Here is a 9475-nt window from a genome sequence, read left to right as displayed (position 1 = left end):
TGGTTACTATCTTTGCCGAATAGTGTACCTCTTTTTTTGTCAACCTTGTTGCCTTGTCTCATTAAAAACAGGCTCCATATGCTTTCAAGTGAAGTAAAAGTTAACATTGTTTGTTTTACTTTTTCTTGTAATGCTATTTTGCTTCTGTTGCTAAGTAGTTAATTGGATTAGATGTCCAATTTTGGCCTCAACAAAATTGTTCTGTTGTTGTTGTATTTTTTTGTTTGTCCTGTTTTGCACTCTCCCTATTGTCAGATATCATTTGCTCTCTAATGTGGCAATATTTCGTTCTTTTAGAGGTTTGATTTTATATATTTTTTAAAAACCTACACCAATGTTTCCTTAATACCGTATGAATTGTTGAAGGTTTTCTCATTTGTTGGACAAGGAAATCAAAAATGTGGATGAGCTGGGTCGACAAATTAACGCACATGCACATTGTCGAGCCTCTTTGCTTATCTCCACAAGTTGCTTCACACTTGGTTGTTCTTTGGAATCTCCTGTAGTTCAATATCTTGAAACGATCGAGGGAACCTTTGGTACGATTTTGAAGAAAAGCTTCCATCAAACGGATCACAAAAGAAAACGTCATTGATTTCGATTATTTAGAAACCACAATATGGGAAATTTTTGCAACGTACCCTTGTAAACTAAAAAACACGTGTTGAAAAAAAAAAGAAATTTGCAACAGTATCATTTGATCCATTTAAATAGGAAAACAAGGTTTAATTTCATTGATTGCAAAATGTTAGAACTGACAGATTCTTAAAATTGGCAATTTTTTTTCTTGAATTGTTTAAGATTTGAACTTTTGTCAAAATAATGGCGGTAACAACTACACAAGTTTTTTGGCACGAAGTTCCGTGTCTTTGTAGTTTATTTTTGAGCTTCTTATGCTGGTTGATTTACGATTAGTCCAATTGCATTGCGAATGACGTTTATTTGTTTAGTGATTGGAGTGTTTACCTCGCTTTTACTTTTTACGCTTAAGGGATTATTAGATTTATCTAATTTTATTTGGATTTTGCGTCGCGAATGACAACTTAGATATATAATCTGAGTTTTGAAGGGCGAATGACAATGTTTAAACTGTAACTGAACTTTGCAGTGAAATTCGGAGAATGAAAGAGTATTTCCAATTTACTGTTCAGGAAATAAAGATGATCATGAGTTGATCACGCAGATCGCCAGGAAATCAAATTGTTTACAATATGAAGAGACAGTTTCCTATCCAGTAGAATGAACAAACTAAGAAAGTATTAAGCATTTGAACTAAATTAAAATTAGGTGAAAGTGATGCAAATGAACAAGATACGGTGAGGAATATTGTTCCTAATGTTCAACCCGTACGGTATTTTCCCCGAGAGAATAATATTGTAAACAATAAATGAATAGAAAACAAATCAGAAAATTAGTATTAATTCACCGGTTAAGTAATAATGTCATATTAGTTTTTTAAATCAGCATATAAAGTTTTTTTATTTTCAAACTAATGATTTTTTAAATCAGATTCATCATCCTCGCCAGGTTGTGCCTCGTAGACAGTTATTTCTCGTTCCATTGGAATATTTGGGTGGAGTTCGCACGTCCATCTCTCATTTGGGTGGAGAGGTGAACATGTGCCTTAAAATGCCATGCTAGTTTCTGTAATTTCTCCGTTATATCCTTACGTAGTCTGGATATTCTCAATTATAGTTTGAATTTCTTGATTCTGCGATCCATGGTTAGTAGTCATTTTGTTCTGGCGTTTGCTCTTTCTATTAGTGAAAGATTCTGATTAAGAAGTATCGCTTACTTGGGCTGCTCTTTCTTTCCCATAACAGGCGTCAATTGCAGCGCAGATAACGTTGAAGATATAGGTTGGGTGTTGGTGGTGATGCAATTGGCTGTTCAGGGCTAAAGTTTAAAACTTGAATCAGGACCGGTCTATGTTCAAAAGCTTCGTTGCTTTTTCTGTTCCTTATTGGAATTTGCATGTTTTTTGCTCGCGCAACGCGGTGAAAATACCGGAGCGGACAGACGAGACAAGGGTTACATCATCGGCTTGTTTTTTTGGGATCGTTTGAGCTTCTTGCTAACAAGGTTTTTCCTCAACAGTTCTTTCTTGTTATTTTGAATTTCTTGTGCTTTAATGTTTTTGTGGTTTTTGGTGGCTGTCCCACTGAATATTGAGCTTGTTCAAAAGATCCTTCTTGGTTGGTCCCGAATTTTGCGATATCGGATTTTTTTACTCGGGAGCACTCGAGTGTTATTTCGGGTGCACTCGGCTCTTTGATTTTACTGGTGGTATGATCTACTTTGTTTACAGTACTGCCAGGCTCAAGAAGTTCATACAGTCCATCGACGTTGCGTTTTTCACGTCTATTGGCATGAATTTTTCTTGCAATTTTGAACTGTACGCTCAGTTCTGTTCTCGAAATGGGGCGTGAGATTTCCTCTGACCACATCAACCTGTTTTTACTGTCCTGCATCTTTTCCTGTTGCGCGTGCGCTTTGGAATTTCCCGTGCAAATGACTTTCTGCACTTCTAAGTTGCTGCACAGCCCCGTATCTGCCCATTGTTCTTCTGAGAGGTAAGAACGACCGGGTATTGTAACTTCGTCCTTTTTTGATTGTTGTTGAATAACTGCTAATCCAAAGCTAGTGAACAGATGCCGTCCTATGCTATTCTTGTGGCTGTCGTCGACCACTCTGAGAGATGCATTGTCACACGTCCTGTCTTTGTATGTGATAATTGTGACAATTTTTCTAAGACTTTGATAACTTCGTTTGAAAAGGTTTAACAGGTCTTTCTCATCTGTTGTAGTTGTCCATCGACCTGTGGGGTTTATTATAATGTGTTTTTGGTTAAGCCTTTGGTATTGATGCTGCAGACACTACTGGAATCCATCCATGATATTGAGGACATTTTGCCAAACTGGATTTTTGAGTTAAGGGGCTCTAATTTGTTTGCCGTCTCATTGAAGATAAATGCAACGTAGTTATCCAAGTCGCTAGCGTAGTTTGAGTCTCACACTTGTTAATATAGCTCTCTATAGCTTGTGATGTTGTTAACTGATTATTCATATTCAATTCCATCTAGTTCTGATTCATTTTGATTGGCATTGGTTTGCTGAGGTGTTGAAGTTTGGGGTTGCATCCGTTTACGTTTTTGCACATCTTTGGGAAATGATCTGAACACCCGCGGTTTGCACTATTTTTGCTTTTTGCAGGGCAATTTTGTTGATGGATGTGCTTCCAGCGTTGTCCTCAGTTGGGACAGTTACTGGTGAACCGATTTTGGTTGGAGACAATTTCGTTGCGATTTTAGTTTTTTCTTTATTGTTGGCAGTTTGTTCTGCGATTACGATTTTGATAGTTATTGACTATATATACAGATTGAGTGTCAATATTGTTAGAGTTTTGGTTAGTTTTTTGCTCTCCCATTTCCTTGTGAGTTGCTATTGTTTCTTTGAATAATTTTTTTTGCGCCTCATAGTCCATCATATTCAGTACAACGAGTCACGAATGAGTGTAGTCTCTTCATCACCAGGACTACAGTTTTCTGTTTGTTCAATCAGTCGTCCGTAAAAACCTTCTACAGACTCTCCTTTTTAGGGTCCCTATACTAAGGTAGAAAAGAGATGCTGCTTTTTGGCCTCTATAGTCCCACGGTTTATCCCCATAAAGGATTTCAATTGCAAAAACTTTCTTGCGTCGGTTTTGCCAAGCGACTTTAAATAGCTGATTTTGGATTTTGCGGTCCCTTTCCGTTGCTTATGTATGTTTTTCGACAAGTTCGTCATACACTGGCTCAGGTGGATAGACAACAACTGTAGGCTGTCCATTTAGAAGTGTCTCTAGTTGGATTCCTTCTTTCGCTAATAGAGCAATATTCCACAGCTGGGTCCAATTTTACCATGATAGAGTTGAAAAGATGGTTGCCTCCTCCCTGAAAGCATCTATATGAGGAGTAGTTCTTCTGGATTTTACTGCTGACAGCACCATGCTATGCTGGGTGATTTACAATTAGTCCAATTACACTGCGATTGATGTTTACTTTTTTAGTGATTGGAGTGTTTGCGTTGCTTTTACTATTTACGCTTAAGTGACTATTAGATTTATCTAATTGCATTTGGAGTTTGCTTTGCGAATGACAACTTGAATTATTAGTCTCAGTTTTGAAGAGCAAATGACAGAGTTTGAATTGTAACTGAACTTAAGCAGAAAATTAGGAGAATGAAAGAGTATTTACAATTTACTGTTCATAAAGATGATCATGAGTTGATCACGTAGAACGACAGGAACTCAATTTGTTTACATTATGAATAGACAGTTTCCTGTTCAATAGAATGAGCAAACTAAGACAATAACAAGTCTTTGAACTAAATTAAAAATTAAAGGTGAAAATGATGCAAATGAAATAAATACGTTCAGGAATATTTTTTCCAATATTCAGCCCGTACGATGGTGCTTTTTACCTTCTGCTTTTTTCAGAAGCTCTCTAATTAAGTGTTGACACAATATCTAAGCGTAAAATATTTTTAAGGATTCCAATATTTTTTTCAGCTGAAAAACCACTTTTGCTGCCTTTATCCGGAATTATCCTGACTAATTTCAATTTATCTCAGAAATCATCCATCTTTTAGATCACGATTAATTAATTTGCGAAGAGAAACTGGCTTGCAAAAAATGTGACTGTGTCGCTGCATGACAAAATACTCAATGCCAAAATACCCAATGCGCCAAAATACCCAATGCTTTTATACCTAATTTGTTTCCTTTGATTTTTTTCGTCCAACAATCCGATTACAAATTAACACTCGAAATTACAAGTTTATTTCTTGCAATTAAACTGATGAGAGTTTAATAACATGTTCGGTTGTGATAGATTCATATCAAGTCCCACGGGCCACTGAGGCAGGGCTATTGCCCGCGAGGTATGGCAAAATACACTAACTAAATATTATGCTAATTAATTGTTCTGGTAATTTTGGCGTTAGAATAAAATATTGGGTATGTTTTGGTTATTTTGTCACATTGGGTATTTTGGCATTGGGTATTTTGTCCTGAGACCAAAGGTGGCATCTGACAAGAGTTATCAGAGAGTCATCAAGACCAAAGTTGTCAAGAGTTCTATCGAATCAATGATTACAGTTGAGTTTTTTTTTTTTAATTTAATGATAAACAACAAGATTTCAATTAAACATCATAGTTATTAACAGTAATGGTCACTAAATTTTAAAAAATAACAAATCTAGCTCAGAGAGCTATCAATTAATTTTGTTTGTTTCCCAATAACAGAGCCTTCAATGCAGCCAAGGGTGTGAGCAACAGGAAGGGTAGCAGTGACGATTACATAGACAGGAGTGAGTTCCGTCTCTTATGTTCATACTTGTTGAGATACTTCGAACTCTACAACATGTTCGATGAAATTGACGACAGTGATGATGACAGAATCAACTATGATGTAAGTCCAAAGAGACGGCTTTGAATCTCTTGAAACTCATTTTTGGAATTACTGCTGGCTGGTTCCTCAAGCGGCCTGAAACCGCCGAAATTCATTCGTAGTGGGCGTAATTTCCAGAGGAACGCAATATTATTTTTGTTTACAAGAATACATTCAAAATGTTCCAGCATACGTCTCAAGTTTGTCAAAACTTTTTGTTGACGTCTTCTTTCGAAAAAATTAACTAGAACCCTTGTGTTGATATAATTTTACCAGATCAAAAGCCAATTGCGATGTCAAATATTTGTTATACAAAACCGCGAGAATTTCCGCAAGAACGTTCAGCTAAAATCACTAGATGAAAATTTTATTTAATGAATAAAAATAAATGAAAATTAGTCAATTAGTACGTAAAGTTTTGTGTTTTTGGCAAGAAAACAATTTCAATTTTTTTTAACTCAAATGTCCTATATTTGCTCAATATTGAATTCTGTGACTACTAATTTTTGAAGCCAAATTGAAGCTTTTTTCCGCAGCATCCTTTTTTCTTCAGTAGTACTTTTTCTTTCGCAAATTGACAATTCAGAATGATATTAGGTTACCAGATGAAACATCAAATGTTTTATCGATTAATTTTTTTTCTCATTTTTCGTACTGAAAAACCGACAAATAGTTCAAGCAGGTAGATTCTTGTATGTGTTGATTTCAAGTTTCAATCAATATTTGAGGAAATTGGAAAAACTATGTTTAAAAGGCAATCAAACATCATTTAAGTGGAAAGGAGCAAAATTGCGAAACATTAAAATTTTCATCGTTTTTTTCTCAGTTTTCTTTTTTATGTTGTTACAAATATAGTAACTCTATCGATGCAACTAACAATCAAATGAAATGCTTTGATTAGATGTAAATGGTTCTAGAAATTATTCCACTCTAATTAGGGATATATTTTTTATTTTTCTACGTCACTAAAAAATGCACTTATTTTGAGTTTTAAGCCATGAAAGGACTCCCCTAAATTTACTTTAAATTGGTTTGGTTCTGAGAAAAATCAACACTAATCATAAAGAAAAATTCAACTACTTATGAAAATGAGCTGCAAATCAAGCAGGCGTCTCAACCATCAAAACGAAATTTTGTCTCTAAAGTGAGAAAAATCAAGAGAAAATCATTTTAATTCCGTTGTTTTCCCCAAAATGATTTCTTTCTGCGATTGTGCCTTTCAGTAAATGTTTAAAACAATTTCAACATCCGCAATCTCATATTTACAACCACCACCTAAGCGCTAAGACTCACAGTGGCCAGGTAAAGCGTGAATTTGAGCAGAAGTTTACAAGAAAGTTACCATTTTCTTTTTTCTTTTCAAAGAAGATTTTTGTTTCTAGTTGTTTTTTCTTAGCAAAAGAGAAACTGTACTGTCACTACTTCAAACTCTAAATCAGCTGATATAATCAATCTAGTTAAAATCAGTCAAGAGCTGGTTATATTTTAGAGTCATTTGAAGCACCAGGAATTATAATCACCATGAAACAGAGTAAAAAATGGCTCTTTACTTTTTTCTGAAAAAGTTTGGTTTTGTTGTTTTGGTCGCAAGTATCAGTAATTGGTTTACTTTGTGTTTTTGAAATAAGCCAGTTTTTAAATGAATTATATGATACGAGTTCACCGTAATTGACCGCAGAAATTTATGAAAAACTGGTGCGTGATCTTTTAAGTCGAAAAAGACTTAATAATGTTCAATTACTGTCTCCGCTGAATGAAATAGTCGATAATAATTTTCAATTTGATAAACAAAACTTTTCAAGAAACCAATTGGATTGAGAAATCCAATCTTTGTTCAAGTGGATTCGGTAGCAGTCAAATAAACTGCGCAGAACAATTATACAGTACTCTATTTCTAAACTATCAGTTAGAGTTTTTGAAGAAAAAAGCAGAAACTGAAGTCCTTTTTTCTTAATAAATTTGTAGCGGCTTCTGTAAACGAGTTTTTTTTAAAAAAATTCTACGTTTTGTAATATGTTTTTCTATTTTCGTTATATCAGAAACCTGTTTGACTACAAAGAAAAGCCCACAAATAGATATCCCTTTTTTTGCAACGATGCGTAAACAAAGAGTGAAATTTTTACAGAAGAAAAAACCGGCCGCCTGGCATATATGCATATATTTTGAACAAAAAGAAAAAAATGTTGGAACAATAAGAAATGCTGGAACAAAAAAATTGTTGGAACATACATGTGGGAATGCAACTGTTGGTATAACAGAAAATGAAGCCCTTTGTCCAATTTATGTTATGTATCCCAGCTCTGCCTTTGATGTTATGTATCCATGCAAGACTCTGCCTTTGATATTTCTTGCAGAAAACATCCTAAAATTATCATAATAGTCAATTATTAGTAATAAGACCAAAGCGTTTAATCAGACCAACCCTCATCTGAAAATCAACTCAGGTAATCAGCAATTCCCATAAGCGAAAGAAGTCAAATATTTGGGCCAGTTTATATTAAAATCGTTTCAATTCATCTGCCCTCTCGTTGTACTTTGGGTCTGTTCAGGAGTTCGAGAGGAGTTTGCCTTTATTGAAGAAGTGGGGCATTGACATCAAGAATCCCCGAAAAGTGTTCGACGAGATAGACGCCAACGGGGGAGGATACATCCTATTCGACGAGTTCTCAGAGTGGGCTCTCAAGAAAAAACTCACCATGGATAAGTAACTCTTAATGCCATCCCTTCCCGCCCCCCCCCCCCTTTAACAAAATTTTTGTTTTAATCGCCATATGTGAGCAAAATAATGCTTGCTTTTACTCATGCAAGTAATGGTTTTTATAGCCCAGTTAGCCCGGTTAAAAGTTGGGATTATAAATTAAAAGTTAAATGTACCAATAGGAAGTTATGAAAGTGTCACTTATAGAGGCTCGTAATATAACAAAAGAGGGGAGGGGGGGGGGGGGGGGGGGTGGGTTGGGGGCGGGGGTGACAAAGGGGAACAGTTTTAGTAAAAAAGATTTCCTGTCCTCAAGTCAGTATAAAAATCAAGTCATCACTTGTACAAAAATGTCTAGAGCCATTTAGTGATTTCTTTTAAGTTTGTACATATATTTAATTGGATTTGTAAATATGCGTTCCGTACAATTTGAAATTTACATTTTACTGTCAGCCAATCCACGAGTTTAGGATGCAGAAAATGATGTCGAGAAATAGTAGTCGGATCTACGATCATTCTAGTCGTAAGCATTATGAGATAACGAATGAACCTTAGAATGGAAACGCGTGAAATTGATATTGCAGGAAAGTAGAGTTAGCTGGTGTCCATTTTCCCCATTTTATCCACAACCTTTTAACGGTGAAAGATGGACAATGACCCCAGTTGACAAAAGCTGATCTTATAAAACGCTGCAAGAATCTTACAAGATTCTTGCGAGATCTTGAAGTATCATCTTTTATGAATAAAAAGCGGCTTAAACAAGGCAGAAATCCGAAAAAGCCAGAGAAGTCCTTTCCTACGTCCTATCTTATCTTAGAAGTATAAAAATTTTCAAAAAAATTTCAACATTAACTTTGTCCTTCAAGATTTTGCAGGAGTACTATTTTCTGTAAAAATATGCAAAACATTCTGTATGAAAAATATAGTTACGTTTTTTGGTCAAAGGGGAACAAACTTCAGATGCATATTTTTAATTTTGTTTGTAGGAAATGGGGAAAATGGAGAACAACAATGACCTGATCCCTCCAATGAAGATCCTGAAATGTGCAATTAGAATACAAAAGAATAGGATCTCCGGTGCAAAGCATCTCATGCAAAAAACTCGATTAAGCGCACACAATTTTTGCATCCATTAGCCGAAAAATTGGAACCAAAGTTTTGTTGACATTAGGCGAATACCAACCAAGACGTTTCAGGACACCAAAGTCTACTTGACCCAATAATATTAAGTTTCTTAAAATGCAAAAAGACCATTTGCAGCAGTTACGGTCCATCCAACAATTATAGCAAAATTGCTCAAATTTTACTGTTCGAGGCTGTACAAATGAAGTAATAATTTAAAAAGTAGT

General features: G+C 35.3%; 1 protein-coding gene across 1 annotated transcript in view; it reads left to right on the top strand.

The window, feature by feature from the left end:
* Window positions 1–8156, top strand: part of LOC142335225 (flagellar calcium-binding protein-like) — a 28381-nt gene extending 20225 nt beyond the window's left edge. The window contains exons 3-4 of the mRNA XM_075383623.1: window positions 5284–5449; window positions 7978–8156. Of these exons, the coding sequence (XP_075239738.1) occupies window positions 5284–5449; window positions 7978–8136 (325 nt within the window). The 3' untranslated portion in view covers window positions 8137–8156. The remainder of the gene's footprint in view (window positions 1–5283; window positions 5450–7977) is intronic.
* The last annotated feature ends 1319 nt before the right edge of the window (window positions 8157–9475 follow it).

Source organism: Convolutriloba macropyga, chromosome 2 (assembly GCF_964194025.1).
Source record: "Convolutriloba macropyga chromosome 2, txConMacr16.3, whole genome shotgun sequence".
In the NCBI taxonomy this organism is placed as follows: Eukaryota; Metazoa; Xenacoelomorpha; order Acoela; family Convolutidae; genus Convolutriloba; species Convolutriloba macropyga.
The sequence above is the reverse complement of the archived record's forward strand: the minus strand, read 5'-3'. Positions and strand labels throughout refer to the sequence as shown.